Source organism: Nuphar pumila, chromosome 12 (genome assembly GCF_984573655.1).
Source record: "Nuphar pumila chromosome 12, dmNupPumi1.hap1.1, whole genome shotgun sequence".
Taxonomy (NCBI): Eukaryota; Viridiplantae; Streptophyta; class Magnoliopsida; order Nymphaeales; family Nymphaeaceae; genus Nuphar; species Nuphar pumila.
The window spans coordinates 85,899,444-85,925,001 of record NC_143260.1 but is presented as its reverse complement, the minus strand read 5'-3'; the positions used below and the strand labels follow the sequence as shown (position 1 = coordinate 85,925,001).

At 36.7% G+C, this 25,558-nt stretch overlaps 1 protein-coding gene across 1 annotated transcript in view; it reads right to left on the bottom strand.

Annotated features, from left to right (window-relative positions):
• Positions 1-269: 269 nt before the first annotated feature.
• ABC1 (ABC transporter 1) overlaps positions 270-25,558 on the bottom strand; it is a 53,882-nt gene continuing 28,593 nt past the window's right edge. Inside the window, exons 4-8 of the mRNA XM_089982568.1 lie at positions 23,578-23,736; positions 10,489-10,648; positions 3,747-3,856; positions 1,625-1,741; positions 270-1,056 (exon numbers count right to left, since the gene is read on the bottom strand). Of these exons, the coding sequence (XP_089838694.1) occupies positions 652-1,056; positions 1,625-1,741; positions 3,747-3,856; positions 10,489-10,648; positions 23,578-23,736 (951 nt within the window). The 3' untranslated portion in view covers positions 270-651. The remainder of the gene's footprint in view (positions 1,057-1,624; positions 1,742-3,746; positions 3,857-10,488; positions 10,649-23,577; positions 23,737-25,558) is intronic.

Genomic DNA, 25,558 nt, shown 5'->3' with positions numbered 1-25,558 from the left:
ACAGCAAATTGGATCGATCAGTTTCTAACGTAAAACATTTACTTTTCAATCAGAAATGCCGGTGGATCATACTTGTTGATTTTGTATGGCCCGTATACAATAGAAATCTTGCATATGCCCATGATCAAACCACCTATCTGAAAAAGAAATTAGTCCTAGGACTCTTTAACTCAACAAAAGAGCAAAAAAATGATACAGAGAAATCTACTTTGTTGACGAATCATTCAGTACCCATTAGATGAGTGAAGGGTGTCAACTGAACTAACATATTTGGTTTGAATCCCAACGAAGCCCCCCACGCTTTGCTTTCGAAGCAAGGGAGTTTTATTTTACAACACAATAAATAAAGTTACAATTAACAATGCAATTAAGTTAACAAACTTTCCTACATTCACCAGCACCAAAGCCTATAATTCTTACATTTGGTATAACCCTCCTCAGGGAAGAACTGCCCCCAGCTTGATTTTGGGGAAAAGAAAATATATTATGGAGCTCTTCCTGCACTGACTGGCCTCATAACGTGGATATGCAAATGCTTAAACAATCTGGCTCCAAGACTAGGTTAACTCTGCCAGCGCTTGGACACAAGAAATCAAAACTACAACGCCGGCGAATTTTTATTTTCTAATTGATAAATGAAATCAGAGTTAATCATGCAGTTGAATGATGTAAAATTCTAGTATTCCCTCCATATTCATCATCTCCCAACTCATACTGCTCGTACATTTCATATAACAACTCTCTGCAAGGCACAACTGCTCCCAGCTTGATGCATGCCAAGAAGGCACCGGATAACTTCCGGTGCAGGCTGTATGCCTCATCAGGTGGAGGAGTAAGCCGATGCTTTAGCATCGTGGCCCCAAGGCTAGATATACTCTGTGTAATGTTCGAAGACCGGAAATCATAGCCACCAGGTTGTGAAAATGGCAAGCCAACAATAAAAGCAGCCTGAACGTGTGCTTCCAGCATTATCTCCGACTCCATCTCTGTAAGGAACCCAAGTCTTCTAGACGTATCAATGACAACATCCCTATCGCCATTCGCACAGGCAAGAACCTGCTCATATGTTCAACATCCGAAGCAGTATGTTACCAATGCACAAGAATGGAGCGTAAAACCTTTTTTCTTTTTTTTTTAATATAACCCCTGCGGGATTAAAAAACCAGAGAATCTTCAATTATGATGGTGGACCATGAAAATCACTTACATCATGGACCAACACAAGCTTAACAACATAATTGAGTTCCAAAACAACGATGTGGTTCACCCAAGCCATTTCCCATTTGGGTGTTAAACATCATGCAAAAGTAGATACAGTATCTATCAAACGCCAAACAGGAACTACGAACCCCCAGGTCACTACTATGCACCAAGTTACAAAATTTGTCAGCTCAGAGAAAGGTAAGCAACAAGCTGAGCTTCTTGTGATAAGCTCCGGCTCAGTCAGGGTCTATTCTTTCAATAAATGAGTCAAGCTAATCTGATCTTAAGATCAATAAGAGCTTGATAAGCTTGTCTATTATTATCAAATTATTAGAATTTTTTGAAATGCATATTTTGTACTCATTTTGCATTAGAAAAAGTATTTCCTTTGAGGTTGAATAGTGCGAGAAAAAGGATATACCATTCTCAAGTAGTCATCCACAAAGACCTGCGGATATTCTCTAGCTGCCCCAAAGTCAATGAGATTAACTGTTTTGGTAGCTTCATCATATAGGAAATTGCTCCAATTAGGATCAGTCTGCCAAAGATATCCAAAGTTCAAGTAACAAAGCATTACCATGGCAAAACCACATGTATGTTTACAGGATGAAAGCATCAAAAAAGAATTTCCAACCAGAAAACATGTAATGGCAAAGAAAAGATGCACAATCCAATAAGGATGGCCTGAGACATCACATGATAAAAAAAAGCCACACACACACCTTGAAGTTAAAACATGAGTTAGTATGATCTTGATGCATTTAAAATTACAATTTAAATCACCAGTAAGGAATGCATTTCAACATCTAGTACACAAAGAATGAAGCATATAAACAATTGCAGGTTAAAACACACCCTAGGATGCATGTTATGAGTTGTATATTTAAGCTAATTAACAGTTTATGTGTTTATATTATTTTTCGCTGAATGTGATAAAAAGCAGAAAGCATGCTTTGTTCAGATTTGTTTCCAATAACACACATTTAAAACATGTACAGAGATGCCTAAAAATTACAACAGTAATAGTAGCAGATATATGTGACTATATGCCAACATCAAGGAGATACAAGAACAAGATATAGACTTGCATGAGAAAAGCAGATGGAGAGGTGGACAAAGACAATGCTATTAAGCAGATTGTGAATTTCATCAGCAGTGCATGCTCGTAAATATGTTCATGCATGCTATGCTACAGAGTCTTAAATCATAAAGTGATTATCTAATCTTACCTGCTAGCATAGGTGAAAAAACAGACCATGAAACTTACTTAAAACTAGCAGCAAAACTACAGTAAATACATTTAGGGTACATGGATCAAACAAACATCAATAAGTCATTAATAAATCAAAATGTGCCTAAAAGTGGTACTGCTGCATATCCTTAAGCTGCAAACATGAAAATCAGTGCCCTACCTGGCAAAAACTTTTAGTTTTGAGTTTCTTTTTTTTTGCAAGGTTTTTACAGTGTCAATTCGGTACGGTTGCCTTTATTTTGGATTTATGGTTCTTGATTATGCCGTTTGGCTGATTATGAAATTGCAATAAAGTTTACCAATATCACGATAATGTTGGCAGTGATTTTAATTTTTTAGGGACAATTTAAGAAGTGTTCTCTTGCGTGTTTTTTAAAAAACGATAAAAGAGTTGAAATTTGAAAAGTTTTGAATTGACACTTGCATTTCTTGCTTTGTTTCTGTTTTACTCTTTTTTAAATCTTCAGTTATCGCGATCTTTTCACGTTTTTCGGCTTTTGAATGAAGTGTTTTAAGAAAACGATAAATTTGAAGTTCATGAAGATGGGAAGTGTATCACGAACCAAGTTACGATTCACTTGGCCTAAAACAAGATTTTGTAGGTTTGAGATCAATCATTTGACAAGCAGAAGAACAAAGAGACCTAAAACAAGATTTTATAAGTTTGAGATCAAGCACTTAAGAGGCGTCTTCTTAAGAACACGACCTTTAGAACTTCAATTGCTGCATTTTGAGGTTTTGATAGCCTCATGCAATTGCGTTTTTCAAGCATACAAATTTATACTTTACTTTGCAGTTTGCAATCCCAAGTGAGCGCTGTCAGAACATTGACTGCCAAGCAGGACTAAAGCTTGAAAAGTTTCAAGGAAGACGGAGAAAAGAGAATAGTTACAACCAATGATTAAAAATGACACTCGAGTTGGAACTGAACCACTGTAAAGATGCTAAATTGAAAAGTATAAGGCCCCTTTCAGTTGTTCTTACGTGTTTGCCTTTTATTCATTTGATTCTATGGAAATTTTCAAATACAACCCACTCAAATGCATCTAAGTGAGAATGCACCAATCTGTTTGAGATATCAAGTATATACACTTATGCTAGTCTCTTGTCATCTTTATAAGTTAACTTGCCACCACCATATCATGTTTGCTAAAATGAAAGTTAGCAGTTAAAAACAAAACTAGTAATTTTGAAGAGGACTGATGCCAAAGAGGCCAAAGCAGCAAGAGAAGAGGACAGTGACAAAGAAGAAGAAAAAGAACCAAAAATGAAAAAGTGAAAGATAATTTGCCTGCATAAATCGATAAACAAACAACTCTTTTAAGGTGAGTTCCAGCAGCTTTCTCCCAACATAGTTACGAACATCCTGGCTTAAGCCTGCCACTTTGTCAATTGGAATGCCTGCAAGATGAATACGAATCTGGAATCGTCAGAAAAATGAGAGGATAATGTAGGAGGAAATAAGACTAGATATCCACCTTGAAATTTCAAGACATTTACAAGTCACTAGTGTAAGTTATCTTTTGCAAGTTTAAACCATTTGAAACAACAAAACTCAAGCAAGTGCATCATTTCCCAACACGTAACCCACATATGGAAAGTCATGTGCACAAGCAAGGGCATTTTTTTCAACTTGATGCACAGGCGGTAATTGATGACAGGTTCTTGTTACTGAAAGTGGATAAGCTTAACAAGAAGGAAGCTTTTTTATTTGTACAGTAAACAGAACTGTATAAATTTTAGGAATCACAATACTTTTGATAATGAGTGATAAAGAATGTGATAAATCTTTGAATAGCATGCACTGAACCGAAAGCAATGACAAAGACCAATCACAAATTAAAATGGGAATTAAATGAAAGACAACAGATAAACATCAGGCAGTAATGAACTAGCAGAGATTTCTTCTTTCTGCCTCATCAGCATATATCCCCCTTGTATAAAGATTCCCTATATACACATAACATTTAACAAAGGGTAAGCATACTGTAATCAATAAGTCAAGAAACAGAAATCCAATAGAATCAAGTCAAAAGCAGAAATCCTCCCTTAAGATACATATTAGGAATTATAATGACGAACCTTCCCTATCCGTGGCAGAGAGGTTCATATCATTTTCGTGCCTACAATTCCTTAACCTTGATAAGCAATTAGCTTATGGGCATCTTTCATCCAATACTGCAATAATGTTGTAATAGTTGTTAAAATATTGTGTCCCTTTTATATATATATTCATATATATAGAGAGAAAGATACATATACATATAATATATATATATATATCTAGGTATATATATATAAATATATCTCAAACCCGGTAAGGGTATTTATGTAAATTCACATGTTTTACACATATTCTCATTTGAGAATATGTTGTATTTGTTTTTTTATTTACTTTTTTATTTCTCCTTTTTTTATTTTTTGTCCTTTTCTTCTCATTTAATGAGATGTCACATGGGGGGGCTCCAACACATATGTTGGAGCACCCTCCAACGGTTACTTTTCTAACTGTTGGAGGGGCTCCAACATATGTATTGGAGCCCCCCCATTGCTCCATTGTAGTATAAATAGGGGTGACCCCCTTGAGCATTTCTCATGCTTTTGTAAAGCCCCTTTTGGGATTTCATATATTGAAGATTATATTTTTTCATGCCTTTGTGCATGTGTATCCGTGCTTTTGTGCACTTGTGAGTGTTCTCCTTTGTGCCTTCGTGCACTCTTTGTGTTTCAAGCTTTGTGTTTATACACAAAGTCTCTTTTTATAGAGACTTTTACATGGTATCAGAGCAAGGTCGCTTGGAGAGAGAAATTTGTGCGGTTCTTCACAATATCGAGTGCCTCGAAAAGCGTGCCATCAATTTTTTGGTGATTGGCGTGAAGAATCTTTTTCATCCAGTATTTTAGAAGATTACTACAAGTAAGATTTAAAATCTTATTGTGGTACGCATTCTTTCTCTCATTTTACCTCTCTAATGGGTGAAAGAGATTCTCATTTTTCTCTTGGTTTCAAGCTAAATGGCTCCAATTATCACGTGTGGGCCGAAAATATGGAAGCTCACATTAAAGGAAAAGGGCTTTGGGGTTATGTGCAAGGCTCGATTCCCGAACCGAAGCCTAAAATTACTTATTAATGAAGGAAAAATCAAAATTCTTGAAGGAGATGAAAGAACTAAGGCTCTTGAGGAGTATAGTAGAAAACATGAGTGGAAAATGAAGAACTTCAAGATCTTGTCATGGATCTTTTCCTCAGTTGAGACAAGAATCAACGCCAACATTATAAAGTTTAAAAAGGCTTCTCAAGCGTGGGAGTACCTTGAGAAGATGTACACTTCTAGGGATTTATCCCACAAGTATTATCTCCAAAAAAGGGCGCTAACCCTTCTTCAAGGGGAGATGACTATAAGAGAATACTTTGCCGAACTCTCCTCTATTTAGGATGAGCTTGCTATGCTCGAACCCAAGTGGAGTGGAGAAGCAATAGAGCTTCGACATAAACAACTAGAAGAAGATCATTTTTTTAATTTTTTGAATGGGCTAAGGCCCAAGTTTGAGCAAATAAGATATTCTCTCATATCCTCCTTCACTTCTCCCTCTCTTGAAGATGTCATTACTAAATTAAGTGGAGATGAAACTCGTATGGGCATTAGCAAGCAAAATCCAAGTGTTCTTTCAATGACCACAAATCAAGAGGAGTGTGATGGTGCAAATGTCGTTTCTAGGCCCAGTAACAACTTGAGGACATATAAACCTCCTCACTTCAAAAACCAAAATCAAGGATCCAATGGTTGTCAAGGCGGAAGAAGGGACTATAGCAAAATTGTGTCACTTTTGTAAGGAACCGAGTCATATCAAACCGGTTTGTCCCAAATGAAAGAAATTACTAGCAATGGCAACCACATCTCAACCACAAAAAGAGGAATCGACAAATGGAGCTCTCTCTTTAAATCAAATTATGGAAGCTCTTCAACCTCTTCTTAAGGGAGTTATTTTCGATGTCGTCGTGTCCACTCCTTCCCCTCCAGGTAAAACCTCTTGGCTTTTAGATTCGGGTGCATCATTTCATATGACCCCAAACATTTCTTCTCTTTCCGAATATTCTAAAAGTTTGTCACCATCTTTTGTTTCAACCGCAGATGGCACTTCTCTTGAAATTAAGGGAATTGGAAATTTTAAAACCCAAAACTTCTTTATTCCTAAAATTAGATTTATACCAAAATTGAATTTAAATTTATTTTCTGTCTCTCAACTCTCGGACCTTGGGTGTGACATTCAATTCTCATCTAATAAATGTTTAATACAGGATCACCGGTCCTGGAGGTTGATTGGAGAAGGCTCTAGGAAGGGAGACTTGTACCATGTGGACTCTCTTCAAATTCCTAAAACCATCTCTTGTAATGTGGCTCAACATAAATACATAAATGTTTGGCACAAAAGACTTGGTCATCCCAACATTACCAAGTTGTCCTATTTGCATTTTGTTAAAAATCTTTGTAAAAGTATTTTCTTTTGTAATGATTGCATTCTTGAAAAAATGAGAAGTATGCCTTTTGAACAAAGATTTATGTTTTCCATTAAACCTTTTGAAATTATTCATTCGGATGTTTGGGGACCGACACTCGTCATATCCAAGGAAGGTTTTGATTATTATGTGATTTTTGTGGATGATTTTTCATGGTATTGTTGGATACATTTTCTCAAACATAAGCATGAAGTCTTTTCATGTTTTAAATCATATCATATAATGATCAAAAATCAATTTAATAGTAATTTAAAAATATTTAGGACCGATTCCGGAGGTGAGTATCTCTTTAATGAGTTTAAGAAATATCTTGAAGACTATGGTATAGTCCATCAAAGATCTTGTCCTAAAACACCACAACAAAATGGTTTGGCCGAAAGGAAACATAGGCATATCATTGAAACCACTAGAACCCTTCTTATTTCCCAAAGTATTCCAAAAAAAATTTGGGCCGAGGCGGCTCTTGCTTCTATTTATCTTATTAATCGTCTTCCATCCAAAAATTTAGATAAAATCTTTTTGTTTGAGACTCTATATGAAAAAGAACCTGATTACAATAGGTAAAGAGTTTTTTGTTGTAAGTGCTTTGTCCTTATAGATAAAAATGATAAACTCTCACCAAAAGTCATCCTTTGTGCTTTTCTTAGCTATTCCGAAACACAAAAATGATTTCGATGTTATGATACTAGGAATGATAAGTTATATGTCTTAAGGAATGTAACATTTTTTTAAAATGATAGTGGTTTTGAAAAGAATGAATCTCATTTAGAAAATACCGACTATTCCTTTCTTTTTGATTTATTATCTAAGGATGATGATATCTCTAGTGATGATGAATCAACATATAACAGTGATAATGAAGTGGTTGAAATCAACAATAATTCTAACCCTACTACCTCTCAAGAAGAAAATATAACTAGAGATCCTATCACCTATTCACGTAGAGATAGAAGCACCTTTAGAAGTACTGTTGAGCAATATAATGAACCTAACAAATCTATCTCCACACATGATTCAAATCCTAGAAGAACTCCCTCTAGATTCATATCCTTTGATTCATTCTCCCCTAAATATCAAGCTTGCTTAAGTGCCATTCACTCATATTTTGAACCAAATAATTTTGAAGATGCCAAACAATGTATTGAATGGAGAGAAGCCATGGAGAGTGAACTCAAGCACTTAGGAAAACCAACACTTGGGAATTTCAAACGCTCTCCAGTGGTAAGAAAACTATAGGATGCCGATGGGTGTTCAAAGTCAAAACCAAAAGCGATGGATCTCTTGAGAGGTATAAAGCTCGCCTAGTAGCTAAAGGGTATAGTCAAGAATACAGGATTGACTATGAAGAGACATTTGCTCCAGTAGCTCGTATGGTTACTGTCAGATGTCTCATCACTATTGCTTCTATTAGAAAATGAAATATTTATCAAATGGATGTCAAAAATGTCTTTTTAAATGGTGACCTTAATGAAGAAGTATACATGGATGCTCCACCTGGTATGGAAATTCCTAAAAATAAAGTTATTCGTCTTCGTAAAGCTCTTTATGGCCTAAAACAAGCTCCCAAAACTTGGCACGATAGGTTTAACAATGTAATGACTGAAAATAGATTTTCTTCATGTTATACTGACACTGCATTGTTTGTTAAGAAATCTGATGCAGGAATTGTTATATTACTGCTATATGTTGATGATATGTTGATAACAAGAGATGATACTAAAGGAATCAAAAGTATTAAATTTATCTTGACTTCAAAATTTGAGATGTCAGATTTAGGTTTTTTGACATTTTTTGGGAATTGAGGTTGCTTATTCTCATGGAAGTTACTTTTTGTTTCAAACTAAACTTGCTTGTGAGATTTTTGACAGATCAGAAATCACAGATGATAAGGTATGTGAAACTCCTGAAATAGTGGGTTCAAAGATGAAAATTGATGACGGCATTCTTCTAAAAGATTCCACACCTTACAGGCAATTGGTTGGATCCCTAACGTATCTCAGCATTTGTAGGCCGGACATTTCTCATGCAGCACATGTTGCCAGTCAATTTCAATATGCACCTACTTCAGTCCATATGAGCGTCATTCTTTGCATCATCAGATAGATAAAGGGTACAGTAAACAAGTGAGTATTTCTATCTTCTTCTTCTAAATTAAATTTAATTGCTTATACTGACTCTGATTGGGGAGGTAACCCAAACAACCGTCACTCCACCACTGGTTTTTGTATTTTTTTAGGTGAATCATTAATTTCTTGGAGATGCAAAAAGCAACAGAAAGTATCGCTTTCATCCATCGAAGTTGAGTATAGAGCCATGACATCTACCACCATGGAGATTGTTTGGATTCGCAGCTTGTTGAAAGATATGAATATTCAAGTTCATAAACTACCGTACATAAATGCATGAACCACTCACTCTATAGAATCCCCAAATAGACAACTTACAATCACCACCACCCTTCCCCTTGGCTCAATCCACTCCACACCCCAACCCACAACACTCCCTTTCAACAAAATGAACTAAAATGGAAAATTTATACAATATTTTCAATCCAGGAGAAAAAGACAATATTACAATTTATACAGCATAAAGGTGTCTAAACTCTATAGTAGGATAGCCTATAGTGACTTGGCTTTGGGGTGGTTTCTCTGTGGACAATACCGCTCCATCAGTTACTTCCCTTTCTTTTAGTAGGAGCCAATCTTCTTCATCTGGCCACATTGCATCAATATGGATCAAATAATCCATTGGATGGACCTTTGGTAAACTTACATACATCATCTGTTTAAATCATTGTCACCGCATCACTTGGTTCTGGATGTCAAGCTTTCTGAATGCTAGCCTTCAATATAGCATTCCAGTTAATCCTAGTCGTTATTTTCATTTTTTGGATCTGATTACTATAGGTTTTGTATTAGGCTATGTAACTAACACCCATAAGCTGTGTGATTATACAATCATCAAACAAATACAATAATACTAGATAAACAAACGTTTATTGCATGAAACCACTCGTGAAAATCAAATATATCGCAACGATATAACATTTGACAAAAGATATAGAAAAGGGCCTGTAACATTTAGATACATCTATGTATTGCCGAAGCATTATTATCAACTTTAAATTATATAACAGAACTGGCATAACAATGCTTCAATTTCAGCCCAAAATTCCAAACTAAAACAATAAATAAACTATAATGACTCACGATTTGAAATCTTATAGATGAATCATATCCAGCAACCACATACAAGTCATTATGTAAATATGTTACAGAAACACTTCTGACATGTACATAAGAAGGCATGATACAGAGAATACATCCAACATTCTCTACTATAAATAAATAAGCTGTGCTGCTTTTACTTCGCTTGCATATTAGAACTTTTGCTGTGCAAAGGTGCCCAAGGACAATTGGCAAAGACAAAAAATACATATCAAGAGTTTTATAAAGAGAGAGAAACATAAATAACTACAATACTCAGAGAAAAATAAAGATCAGAAATTACATACCAGTGACAAGTTCTGTTGTAAGGACTCTCCTACTAGAGATATTATCAACAACAAGGGGAACATAGAACGCTTCTACATTAGATAAAAGCTCACGGAAACGTTTCTGGTTTGCTGCTTCTAGCTCATAGTCACACTCACGTGACAACTCATCTTTTGCTACCTGACAAATAATTGAGGAACATATTTATGGTAACTCATTAAGAAGTAACAAAGTTCAATTAAGCACTAAAAGAGAGATCGAGCAGAACTTCTTGAAGTATCAAGGAACATGCATAGATCGATAAGCAGCAAGTTAAAGCAAATTAATGATTTAGAGACAAACTAATATCCACAAATATGAAGTCATGGAAGGACAGGTGCACCAGAGGAGGTGGTAAAGGAAAATAACCACGAAGTATTACGAAAGAGAACAAAATGCCATCTAAATGGCCTGCAGCATGTGAAGCACAAAAATGTAGAGTGCATAGAATCGCAGATGTCACGGCACAACAAAACATTAACAGAAATTTACAAAAGGAAATAAAAACATCTTAAAGTTATACTTTTCTGACATCTGCCAACGGGAATGTTCTTTGTCAACACCAAAGAAAGTTTTTGCATTGTAAAAACATTATATTATACAGTTTTAGCTAGGCAAATTTATAAATTAAACATTGTAAAAATGTATCCAAGCATTACCTTGAGCATGTGGCTTCCTACTGCTTATGTAGGCACTGTTAACATATATATTCCTTCTAATACACCATAATACCTGATAGAGGTATTATGGTCTTTTCACATAATACCCGATAGGGGTATTTATTTTCTTTTCTTTTTTCTGTATTTCTTTTTCTTTTTCTTTTTTATTTTCTTTATTTTAAGCAACATAGGGGGGCTCCCAATAGAGTCGTTGGGGCCCCCAACGGTCAGAAATGTGACCGTTATGGGCTCCCAACGACTCTATTGGGAGCCCCCTTGTGGTCCCTTGAGTGTATAAATAGGGGGCACTCCCCCTTGTGCTTTCTAAGTTCTTTTGAGCTCCTCCTTTAATAAAAAGGGTCTTATCTTTTTTATGTGTAGCCTTTTTGTAAGGCCTTCTCGTATTATCCCTTAGTGGATTGCCTCTTTGTGTGCCTTTGTGCCAAGTCCATTGTCGAACCTTGTGAATGCATTTGCATTCTTGATTCTTCCGCATACTTCATTACATGGTATCAAAGCCACTCGACTCTTGTAAGGTGAAGTCATAACCCTCTCTCTTCTTTATTCTCATATTTTCTTATTGCAGCAATGGGAGTCAAGATCAACCTATCTTTCAAGCTAAATGGCAAAAATTACATGATGTGGGCATCTGCAATGGAGAATAACCTCAAAGGAAAAAAACTTTGAGGTTATGTAATGGGGTCCGTTCTGAAACCTCAACTTGAGCTCACCAAAATTGAAGGAGGTCAAGAAAAAGTTGTTGAGGGAGATGCTCGCTTCAAAGCAATTGAAGACCATCAACGACAAATGGAGGATTGGGAAAACAACCATGCAAAAATCCTAGCATGGTTTATGAACAACGTTGAACTCAATGTATATGCAAATATTGCAAAATTTTGCCGAGCCAATGAAGCTTGGTTTTTTATGAAGGGTATGTATATCCAAAAAGATCTTGCAAGAGCCTATTTTTTGCAAGAGAAAGTTAGAACTACGAAACAAGGGGATATGAGCATCCAAGATTACTATACTGCTTTAAACCCTTTGTGGGATAAATTGACTCTTTTAGAGCCTAAATGGGTGGCTATGGAGGATGGGGAGCTTAGACAAAAACAAATGTAACAAGATAGATTGTTTCAATTTTTATTTGGGCTTCGTCCCGAATTTGAACAAGATCCTCACTCCTTCATAGATCAACTCTTCCTCCATTAGAGGATGTCATTGCCGAAATTACTCAAGAAGAGACTCTACATGGCATGAGTAAAAGTGTGGATGAAGTTCTTGATGTATCTAAACTCGGCAATCATGTTAAGACATACAAACCTCCCCATTTTGGAAAACAAGGGAATGGTGGAAGGAAGATGATTATATGTCATCATTGTTATGAGCCGGGACATATCAAACCCGCATGCCCAAAATTGAATGGGGACTTTCTGAAAAAGTGTATTCTGGATAGTAAGACCCGGATCCATTGTATGTACCGGATCCATTGTATGTACAGTCTAAATATTAGGACCCGAGTCTGTATGTTTTATTCATTTTGGGTCTTTCGGGTCTGGACATTACACCAGACCCGGACCCATACTGATTTACACTTATTAATAGAATGTTTAGGTCACGATTTCATTTTTGATTGAAATCGTGACAGCCGCATCTTTTGTTCTCCTTTCTTTCCTCTTTCACAGGTGCCTATCGAACTTTCATGGTATCAGAGCCGAGATCCAGGATCGAAGGTCGAAGGGGCTTCAAAGAAGGGTTCAACCAGAACTAGAGGTTTGAGGTTTTATCTCTCTCGTGTTCTTCATTTCTCGTATTTTTCTCCTCTCTGTGGATTCACACTTCACGTGAAATCCCTAATCTCATAACGGTAACGTGAACCGTGTCTCCCTCTTCTATCTCCTCTCTGTGGATTCACGTTTCACGTGAAATCCCTAATTCCATCACGGTAACGTGAAATTTTGATTTTTCTCCCTCATACCTCGTTTCTCTCCCTGATTTTGTGGTGGACTCACGTTTCACGTGAGTCCCTAAAGTTGATCTATTTTGGTCTGATCGTTTGTACTTGGAAATATCTCAAATATTCAGTTCTCCTCCTTTTTCGTCTGATATATCCAGATCTAATCTCACCTTTACAGCAGATCTGAGTTTTTTTTTTCATTCCTAACCAGCGTCTCTATCTTTCTATTCACGCTGTCTCGTTTGGTATTCAGAAAACAGTCGGCTATTTGTTCATTTTTTTTATTACTTCAAACATAAGCCTTATAAAAAAAAGGAAGAAAAGATTTTTTTTTTGATCTGACAGACTCGGATCGTCAATCTCTTGAAAAGTGACAGCCGAGAAAAAAAAAAAGGAGGGTGACCAGTACCCTTCTCGGCAACAAATTGAGCATTTCACTTCGTGATTATTATTGCTAATTTTCTCCTCCCTCCTTTCTCTTCATGGATTCTCATTCCTCTCAATCGAGCATCTCTTCGAGTTTTCTAAATCAGCTTGTCTCCGAAAAGCTAAACACCTCAAACTTCTTGATCTGGAAGAGACAAATCATCCCTTTTATAAGGAGCCAAGGACTCTTAGGCCACCTGGATGGAACCACTCCAGTACCACTAGAGTTTGTTACGAGAGAAGAGAAAGATGACAAAGGGGTAAGTTCAATTGTGTATGTTAAAAATGTGGAGTATCTCAACTGGGAAAAGAAAGATCAGTCAGTAGTTGCATATATCACTTCTACCCTGTCCCAAGAGGTTCTTGTTGCCATTCCCGACAATTGTATAGCCCTGCAACTCTGGGAAAGATTGGTTCAGACGTATTCACAGGTTTCACAGGCGATAATGGTTTTTCTCAAGAGAGAATTTCAGTCGCTAAAAAAGGATTCCATGACCATCATGGAATATCTGAACAAGATGAAGACTATCACAGACCAACTTGAGTTATAGGATGTGCCGTAAGTGACAGTGATATGGTGCAACAAACTCTGAGTGGATTGGGATCTGACTACCACATGATTGTTACTTCACTATTGTGTCTACCTGCCCTTCCTACCTTTGATGAGTTACGAGCTAAATTAATTCAGTATGAAATGACTCTGAAAGGTTTTTCTGAAGAAACTCATGTTCATACAAATTCCCAAGAAATTCTTGCCACAGGGGTGACTTACAGTTGAGGAAAAGGACGAGGGGGGCAAGGGCGAAGTGGACACGGAGGACGTGGTTTGCTCCCCACTCCGAACATGATGACTCATGCACAGGGACAAAGATCCATCCCCACTTGCTTCCTTTGTAACAAAAGGGGGCATATCAAGGCGAATTGTTGGCACAATCCAGAAAATAAAGGAAAGGCTTCACAGACAGAACACAAAAGAAATTTCACCAATATCAGAGACAATGGAGAGATTAAAGATCTGTTGATATCCGCCTTGTCAGAATTGAAATTGAAGCAGAATGATCAAGGTGCTTGGTTTGTTGACTCAGAGGCAGCAACTCACGTGACTGGTGATGCAGGTAAACTCTCCAACTCTATTCCTTATTTTGGCAAAAGTAAAATTGTCACTGGCGATGGATCCCACCATCCTGTTTCTCATGTTGAAAAAACTGTCATTCCCATGTCACATTCCACCCTTGAACTTTCTGATGTTCTTCATGCTCCCAACATCAAGAAAAATATTGTCTCTGTTTTCAAACTTATTGATGATAATCATGCTTCAGTTGAATTCACTCTCTTCTCTGTGCAGGTCAAGGACCTTCGCACGAGGGAAACATTCGTTGAAGGAAAGAGACGAGGCAATATGTATGTCTTTGAAGAAGCTCCATGTCATTCTGTCTCCCCTGCTCATCTGGATTCGAAGTCTTCATTAGAGTCGTGTTCTTCCTCTTCTGCAAATGTTTTTAGTATTTCTGAATGTAATAAGCCTTTCTTATGGCATAGTCGATTAGGACATTGTGGGAGTCATTTTATTGAGAAACTTGTCTCGAATAATCTCATCCCAAAAGAAAGTCTCAATGGGGATGAGAACAGTCAGAAGTGTTTCAGTTGTCTTTTATGCAAAAGTCATGTATTACCTTTTTGTTTCATTAATAAGAGAGCTTCAAAACCTTTTGAGATAATTTGTTTTGATGTATGGGGACCCGCCCCAGTTGCCTCTGGATCTGGAAGCAGATACTACCTAATCTTTGTTAACAGTTATTCTCAATACACCTGGATATATTTCATAAAAAATAAGTCGGAAGTTTTCTCTTTGTTTCAAAATTTTCTTTCCTTAGTAAAAATTCAATTTTCTGAGTCTATCCAATTTTTCCAATGTGATGGAAGTGGGGAGTTCAGCTCTAGTGACTTTATTTACTTTCTTCAAAATAATGGGATAGGAAGAAGGGTGTCCTGTCCACACACCCCTCAACAAAATAGGATTGCTGAGCGAAAACATAGACATATCGTTGAAAGTGCCATGAGTATGCTTCATAACAGTAATCTTCCCATCAATCTGTGGACATAAGCTTTTCATTCTGTCGTACATGTGATAAATAGACTGCCTATGGTTGTTCTGGAAAATAAGTCCCCTTATTACTGTCTTTTTGGAGCTCATCCTAATTATCATGATTTGCGTGCCTTCGGATGTGTTTGTCATGTGCACATTGATCGGACCTTGAGAAATAAATTCCAGGACAAGGCTCAAAAGTGTAGATTTGTGGGATATGCAGACGACTACAAATGATATAGGTGTTATGATTCAACCAACAGGCGCATCAGAATCTCAAGGAATGTCGTCTTTGACGAGCAAAATTTTGATCACAGAGTCGACACAACGGACATGTCCCCTAATGCAACTGAAGTTTATTATCCTTGGCTGAATTCAAAACTTTTTACTAGCTCCAATGAAGTCTGTCCTCCAGATTGTGTGCAGCAAGAAGAAGAAGTGTTTGAAACCACCGGGACATCGAGATCACAGAATGAGGAAGAAATATCATCATCCGTACCAGGCAGATACAAGGGCATTTCCTATTCTAGACAGAGAACGAGAACATCAAGTTATCTAAATCCCGTATCAGCAACCGACCCTACTCCCTCTCGTACCCTTGACGTTAGTTGATCAAATCGCATACGACATCCTATTGATAGGTGGGTAAGTTACAACAACTTTTCCTTGGATTTTCAGCTATTTTTAACAGCCCTCAATAAGGAAGATGAACCTATTATGTACTGTCAGGCAGCTACTTCTACCAAATGGGTCGAAGCCATGAATGATGAAATGCAATCATTACATGAATGTGGAACCTGGGAAATTGTTCTCAGACCACCTGACAAAAATGTTGTTGGATGCAAATGGGTCTACAAAATAAAGTATAAACCAGATGGAGCCATTGAACGATACAAGGCAAGACTGGTGGCAAAAGGGTTCACCCAAGAAGCAGGGCAAGATTATGATGAGACCTTCAGCCCGGTGGTGAGAATGGGAACGATTCGAATCATTCTTTCCCTAGCCGTTGAACATGGATGGAAGATGAGTCAGCTTGATGTAAAAAATGTGTTTCTGCATGGGGATTTGAAGGAGGAAGTCTATATGGAACAACCTCCTGGATATCAAGAACAAAACTGCAAAACCCATGTATGCAGGCTAAAGAGAGTTATTTATGGTCTAAAACAAGCATCTCGTTCTTGGTTTGACAGCTTCTCGCTTGAGATTCAAAAGCATGGATTTTCACGTTCTCTACTGGACCACTCATTATTCATTTTTAGAAGTCAGAATGTGACCACCCTTCTGTTAATCTATGTTGACGATATTGTCATCACAGGAAACTCTGAAGCTCACATCAAAGAAGTAAAAAACTTGCTAGGCCAGAGGTTCAAAATGAAAGATCTTGGTGTCTTGCGTTACTTTCTTGGTGTAGAAGTTGACAGCCAGGCTCATGGTTTGACTCTCACTCAGCACAAGTATACAGTAGATGTTCTCAATAAGGCAGGTATGAAAGACTGCAAGCCTCTAGGAACTCCAACTGTGCTTCACCAAAAACTTAGCATTCATGATGGAGACCTGTATGAGGACCCTACCAGATATCGCAGTCTAATAGGGATGTTACAGTATCTCACATTCACTCGTCCTGATATTGTTTATTCAGTCAATCAAGTGTCTCAGTTTATGCATGCACCACGTACTGGACATATGGAAGCGGTTAAGAGGATCCTTCGATATCTGAAAGGAACCATTGGGGACGGATTGATATATTCACCACAGTCATCTGGCAGCAAGGATGAGCATGAACTTACTGTATATTGTGATGCAGACTGGGCAGGAGATCCTGATGAACGAAGATCTACATCAGGATATTGTGTCTTCATTGGTAGAAATTTAGTCTCTTGGAGTAGTAGAAAACAAAAAGTTGTCGCTAGATCACGCACTGAGGCTGAGTATCGATCCATGGCTGTCGCTACTGCCGAAGCCACATGGATCAGGCATCTACTAACTGAAGTGGGAGAAAAGATATCTCACTCTACCTTGCTGTGTGACAATCAAAGCGCTCTCAACATGTCATTCAATCCTGTACATCACAGTCGTGCTAAGCATATTGAGATCGACCAACATTTTGTGAGACAAAAGGTTGAAGAAAAAGAGATCGAGCCTGAGTTCGTCAATACTGAAAGACAAGTTGCAGACATATTTACAAAGGGTTTGACAAAAGATCGTTTTTGGATGCTTAAAGGCAAGTTGTTCATGGTCCAAAACCATGATCAACTTGAGGGGGGGTGAAAAAGTGTATTCTGGATAGTAAGACCCGGATCCATTGTATGTACCGGATCCATTGTATGTACAGTCTGAATATTAGGACCCGAGTCTGTATGTTTTATTCATTTTGGGTCTTTCGGGTCTGGACATTACACCAGACCCGAACCCATACTGATTTACACTTATTAATAGAATGTTTAGGTCACGATTTCATTTTTTATTGAAATCGTGACAGCCGCATCTTTTGTTCTCCTTTCTTTCCTCTTTCACAGGTTCCTATCGAACTTTCACTTTCAAGCTTAAGGTGGCTTCCGTTGAGGAATCCTCCACTAAAGAAGATGAAGGCAAAAGTGTGGATCTCAAGGACACACTTGGACAAATATCCATAGCTCTCCAACAAATCCTTAAGGCTACTTCCTCCACCTCCGGTGCCGCCATTGCTTCTTCGTCACCTCCCGGTACGTATTCTTGGATTTTAGATTCTGAAGCTTCTTTTCACATGACTCCCCATGAATGTGCTTTAACCAATGTATGCATCAACTCAAAAATATCTTGTGTCTCTACGGCCGATGAAACTTTTCTCAAAATAAATGGCATTGGAACTCTAGATCCTAAAAATTTTCAAAATTTCTTTGTTCCAAAAGTAAGAATTGTTCCTAAACTAAACCTCAACCTTTTCTCCGTTTTCCAAATTGCTGGCCATGGATGTGAAATATCTTTCTCATCTCAAGGGTGCTTTGTGCAGGATCTCCAGTCTGGGAAGCGGAGTGGGCAAGGCCATAGAAAAAGAGATCTTTATTATATGGATCACTTGACGCTCCCTATAAACTTTTTTTGTACTTATGTCCAAGATAAAAGTATTGAAATACGACATAAAAGACTTGAACATCCAAGTTACTCTAAAATGTATCTTTTTTCTTTTGGAAACAAATTTTGTAAAGAAAAAGATATCAATTGCAAAAATTGTATTTTTGAAAAAATAAAGTTTATTTCATTTCCTACGAGAACCTTTATTTCAACAAGACCTTTTGAATTGGTGCATTCGGATGTGTGGGGACCATCTCTGGTTCTATCTAAAGGTGGTTATTCATACTATGTGACGTTTATTGATGATTATACTAGATATGTACGGATCTATTTTTTTAATCTTAAATCAGAAGTCTTTAACTTTTTTAAAGAATTTTGTGCAAAAATTCAAAACCAATTTCAAAGTCACATATCCATTCTTAAATCCAACTCCGGTGGAGAATACTTATCAAATGAACTTCAAACATATTTAAAACAACATGGTATTTGTCATCAAAGATCATGCCCAAGAACTCCTCAACAAAACGGTCTAGCGCAAAGAAAACATAGGCATATTTTAGAAACCACTAGATCATTACTTATTTCTAAAAATATTTCTAAAAATTTTTTAGTCGAAGTTGTGTTAACCTCCACTTACTTTCAATCGAATGTCGTCCTCAAAATCAAATAACATCTCTCCTTATGAAAAACTTTTTAAAATGACACCCGATTTCAATCGTCTTTGTATTTTTGGATGTAAATGCTTTGTTCTTTTACATACAAGAGATAAATTATCACCAAAGGCAATTGAATGTGTATTTTTAGGATATGGTGAAAATCAAAAGAGCTATAGATGCTTTGACTATAAAAACAATAAGTTATATGTCTCAAAAGATGTGACTTTTTTAGAAGATGAGAACGGATTTGAAGTATTAGACAAACAAAATGAAATTGAATATATGTTTCTAAATGATCTTTTAGAAGATATAAATAATGACTCGTTAAGTCATCCAAAAATATTAGAAAATGCACATAATAGTGAAGATACACATAATATTGAAGTATCACCAACTCATGGTGACAATTGAAAGAACTCTTAAAATAATCAAGGAATCGGTGTGAGAGAGAGAGAAGAGAGAACTCGATATTTGGGAATCGGCTGCCCCTGTTTTCCCTTGGCAGCTGCAGTAATGCTACATTACTCTTAATAGGGTTACAATAACCTTACAAGGACAAAAATGCCCCTCATTAGTAACACATGTTACATTAGAGTACAAAGGAAACAAAACACGTGATTGGATATGGATCATTTATCGGATCCATATCCAATCCATACTCCATATTCTAATAACAATCTCCATGCTTACACCCGGCGCGAGCACGAGAAACCTATTAGTGCTTTAGAAAAATTCTCGCGACTTAACGAACCTCTAGAAGGAACTTCCCTTAGGCGATCCTCTAGAGAATCAATTCCACCTAATAGGTTTGTCTCATATAAATCTCTCTCACCTAATTATAGAGCTTGTTTAATAGCCTTACATTCTTACTATGAGCCCTCTCATTATAATCAAGCAAAAACTATATCTCATTGGATTGAAGCAATAAGGGTAAAACTAGATGCTTGAAAAAAGGCTAAAACTTGGAAAATAGTTCAACTTCCTCCAAATAAAAAAGATAATGGATGTCGTTGGGTTTACAAAGTTAAGACAAAAAGTGATGGTTCCTTAGAATGCTATAAAGCAAGATTAGTAGCTAAGGGATACTCACAAGAATATGGCATTGACTATGAGAAAACTTTTACCCCAGTGGCTCGAATGACTAGTGTCAGAACCCTAATTGTTGTAGCATCATCTAAGAAATGGCCTATATTTCAATTAGATGTTAAAAATGCCTTTCTTAATGGTCAATTAAATGAAGAAGTATATATGGATCCTCCGTCGGGAATTACTCTTGAACAAGGTCAAACTCTTAAACTATTAAAAGTTGTATATGGTCTTAAACAAGCCCCTAAGGCTTGGTATGATAGATTTAGTGCTATCATGATTAAGTTGGGATTTCGTTCATGTTATACTGACACTGCTCTCTTTGTTAAAAGTGCAGGTAATAGTATTGTAATTCTCTTACTTTATGTTGATGATATGATCATCATAGGCAATGATGAAATAGGTATTATTAATGTTAAAAATATGTTAAAAGATAATTTTGATATGTCTGATTTAGGTTTTCTCAGATATTTTCTTGGCATTGAAGTTGCATAATCTCTCCGAGAGTATATATTATCACAGATGAAGTTTGCTGCAGATATATGTTCAAAATCTGGAATTTCAGAGATAAAAAGGTGGAGACTCCAGAGGTTATCAATGCTAAACTACGGTTGGAGGATGGGGTTCTACTGGAAGATCCTACACCCTACAGACAACTCATTGGATCTCTCACCTATCTGACTATCACCAGACCAGACATCGCTCATGTTGTTCACTCTGCCAGCCAATTTTAGCATGCTCCTACAACTGTGCATATGAGTGTCGTTCTTCGGATCATTCGCTACATAAAAAACACTCTAACTAAAGGGCTATTTCTATCCTCACTCTCTTCATTAAATTTGTTTGCTTATACTAATGCTGACCGGGGAGAAAACCCAAATGACAGAATCTCAACTACTAGTTTTTGTGTTTTTTTAGGAGATTCTTTAATTGCTTGGAGATGCAAGAAACAGCAGAAAGTCTCGTTATCTTCTACTGAGACTGAGTATCGGGCTATGGAAATTACTACAATGGAACTTGTGTGGCTTCGAAGTCTTTTTCAAGATATGGGAGTTGAAATTTCTGATGCCTCGAAGCTTTGCTGTGACAACAAAAGTGTCATCTATATTGCCAGCAATCACACCTTTCATGAGCGGACCAAACATATAAAAATGGACTGTCACTATGTTCGTGATGAGTATCTCCGTGGGACAGTTACACTCTCATATGTCACATTCGAATATCAGCTTGCAAACTTTTTTACTAAAGCGCTTTCTGCTCCCCGCTTTTTGTTTCTCCTTGGAAAACTTTCAGTCATCTCCCCGTAAAGTTTGAGGGAGGGTGTTTATATATATATATATATATATATATATATGTGTGTGTGTGTGTGTGTGTGTGTGTGTGTGTATTCCTTCTAATATATCATAATACCCGATAGGGGTATTATGGTCTTTTCACATAATACCTGATAGGGGTATTTATTTTCTTCTTCTTTTTTATGTATTTCTTTTTCTTTTTTATTTTCTTTATTTTAAGCCACATAGGGGGGGCCACCATAGAGTCGTTGGGGGAGCCCCCTTGTGGTCCCTTGAGTGTATAAATAGGGGGACTCCCCCTTGTGCTTTCTAAGTTCTTTTGAGCTCCTCCTTTAATAAAAAGGGTCTATCTTTTTTATGTGTAGCCTTCTTGTAAGGCCTTCTCGTATTATCCCTTAGTGGATTGCCTCTTTGTGTGCCTTTGTGCTAAGTCCATTGTTGGACCTTGTGAATGCATTTGCATTCTTGATTTTTCCGCATACTTCATTACAGGCACTTAGCCTATACTCTGCACATATCTTGCTTTTATTCGACAAGTTTCAGAAAGAAAGAATAGAGAATCCTTAAGATGCCTAATGTGAGGCACATCAACACCCTTAATCATACTCCTAGAAGCTAGCTGTACTTCATTATTCTTATACAATTCAACCATTTGCTGTCCAACAAATCCCATTTCAGAACTTCAGTTGGAAATTACTAAGGGCATTGTGATGGAAACCAGGAGAACCACAAACCACACAATAACTATTTGAGTTTGGAAGTCAAGATTGGTTAGATCAATCATAAGATATAAGTAGGATAAAGTCCCATTTTGTCCTGTTAAAAGTCAAATAATCATGTCACGTGACCTTTCATTGAATTTGCTCGCCCACTATTACATTAACTAAATTCATAAATATAAAATTTATTTTCTATATAAATCATGAATTATTCATTCAAAATGTACTATCGATTAAAATTCAGTCTTTAGAAATCAATCTTTGTATTATCTAAAGCAAGGTTACCAGACTACGAAGCGGGAAGCAGAAGTGAGAAGCAATGCATTTTAAAATGCATAGGAAGCGGGAAGTGAGGAATAAAAAAAGCAATATACGAATTGAATGAGAATCGAAATGGAATGCAAATAAAAACTAAAATAAAAGTGATTATTCTTAAATTTCATGATTTTTAGTGTAAATTTTTAACAAAATCTAAAAACAATGACTGACAATTTAGAGAAAGCACATGGAAGTGAGTGAGAAGTGTGAGTGAAAACACAAAAAACATGAAAAGTAGAGTGAGAGAACATATAAGAAGAATAGATAAAGCGTGTCAAAAGCATAGGAAAAGCGTGGGAGAATTGAGATTCTCATCAAGTTTCGGAAGTTAGTAAGCGAGTTTCCGGGAAGTGAGCTTCCCACTTATCTAAGAAGCTTCCGGTAACTCTGATCTAAGGAGCATAAATAACAGAGTCCATAAGGACATTGTTTGATATTACTCTATCCAGTGAAAGATTCCAGGTTTTGCATCACCTACAGATACGGGAGATTTTGTATCATACACCTAGAGAAGGGGCAGGGGAGAGGCTTATGTTCTGAAACTCATGTTTCACCACAACGTACAAAACCAATTTTTAAGATTATCAAACAAAAGAATGAGTATTTGAAAGAGCATTTTTCCAGTTTTTAGTTCTGAGATTCAAAACATGAAGCATATCCTACATTTTCAGCTTTCCATTGTCATTCTGCTAAACCAGTTTAAATGACTGGAATGTACAGCTATTGCACAAGTAAAATGCTTTCAAGATAACACAAATGGTAGAAGGCCTTAAACAAACCATTTGATCATACAATCTTCTGTGCTGGAAAAGACTTGTACCTTCATAGCTCTGTCAAGATAAAGCCCCTTTGGGATAAGATTTGTATAATCAAGAAGACGTCTGACATTCTCAATGTCACTATCAATGCTATCTGCAACACCAGGATATTGTATTTTCATTGCAACCTCCATACCATCCCTTGTTACAGCTCGGTGTACCTGAAAAATTCTAGACAATGTAAGATGCTGGAAAATATGGCACAAGCATATAAAGTTGTAACAATACAATCAGGAGAATATATTTGTTGAGGCTTGAATAGCTAATAAATGCTTAATCGTGCAGGAAATATCACTGTAAAAGATAATAGATAACTTTTATAGGATCCAAACAACAGGAGAGGAAAAAAAAAAGATAAAGGCATATGAGAAAAGACAAGCACTCCTAGCACTACAAGAAATACTATTTTGAACAAGATCCAATATTGTTTAAATCAACATGCTGCCAAGAGTTCCTTCTTCAAGAGTACATAGAAGACTGCTCTTTTACACATCGATTGCCATATGCATTATATATTCACAAAGACCATAATGATGAAATAAGCAACACTAAGCTTTTCAAGATCTAAATTTAGGAAACCCAATCCTTTTAGGCAACCCACCATATACAGACTTACCAAAAATGAGAATATGTAGAGAATTTTAAGGTTATCCACTGTTAAGATATATGTAGCATTTCCCTATGTTGTATTTGTCTTGTACATACCAAAGTATACCTAAGTTGTTAAAAAGAGTATATACATAAATGTATAGGTATATATAATTATATATAATACATGTATATTTATATATTATTTATATTTTTTTCTTTTTCTTTATTTATTTTGTCTTTTTAGGTTGTCTAGTTCTTTTTGAACTAGACTCAAACTAGTCAACATTTTCATGTTGACAGTTGGAAGAGCCGTTGGAGCTAGTCCAACGGTTAGAATTAAAACCGTTGGACTAGCTCCAACCACTCCTTTAGAGCCCCTTAAAGGAATTTATCTCCCTCTCTTTTATGTGTATAAATAGGGGTAACTCCCCTCTCATTGTAACAATGCTTTTTAAGCATTTTATGTGAATGAAATAAATTTATTAATTTCTTCTTGAGTTCTCTCATTTGTGCCCTTTTGTGGGTTATGATTAAGGTGTCTTTAATAGACACTTATGAGCATTTGTGCTCTTGTAGAAGATCTTCATTTCATTACATAGTATCAGAATTTGGAAGCTTCTAGATCTTAGAAAGTTTTTGCCTCATTTTTGGTGTCATTTTAGCAAGAAGTTGATTTGTCTCCTTGTTCGTGATTCAAGTATTTCTGTGCTTACATAGTTGAAGAAAGAAGTGGTTTGAAAGATCGTGGAATCGTGATTGTGTTATTGTTTTTTCTCCTTTCTCTCGTATTTTTTTCCTCTTTCTTTTTATCTCTCATCTCCTTTCTCTCTCCCTCACCCTTGTAAGAATGGATGACAATGATAGAGTCACCATCATGCCCGTAAAACTAAATGATACTAATTATGTGATGTGGGCTTCAATTATGAAGCACAACATTTGAGCAAGGGGTTCTGGAGGTTAGTAGATGGTGCCGATTTGAAACCAAAACTAATTCTCACAAAAATTGAAAATGAGAAAGAGGTACCTCTCATGGAAAGAGAGAAAATTAAGGTATTAGCTGCATATGATAAAAAATGAAAAGAATGGAGGATGGGGCTGTGAAAGTATCTTCAACAAGATACTAAGATCAAAACCTTAATATTCTTGATAACAAATACGTGCACACATGCACAATAAGAACACTTAGAACACTTGTGCACAAAAGCACAACTCAATCTCACAAATGCACTAAAAGAATAAAAAGCTTTTATTGAATGTTTGGGCTTTGACCCAAAGCCATACCTAATACAAGAATGAGGGCCCTTATTTATAGGGCATTAGGGGGGCTTGGAAGGGGCTCCACACATAGTCGTTGGAGCCCCTCCAACGGTCACAAATGTGACCGTTGGAGGG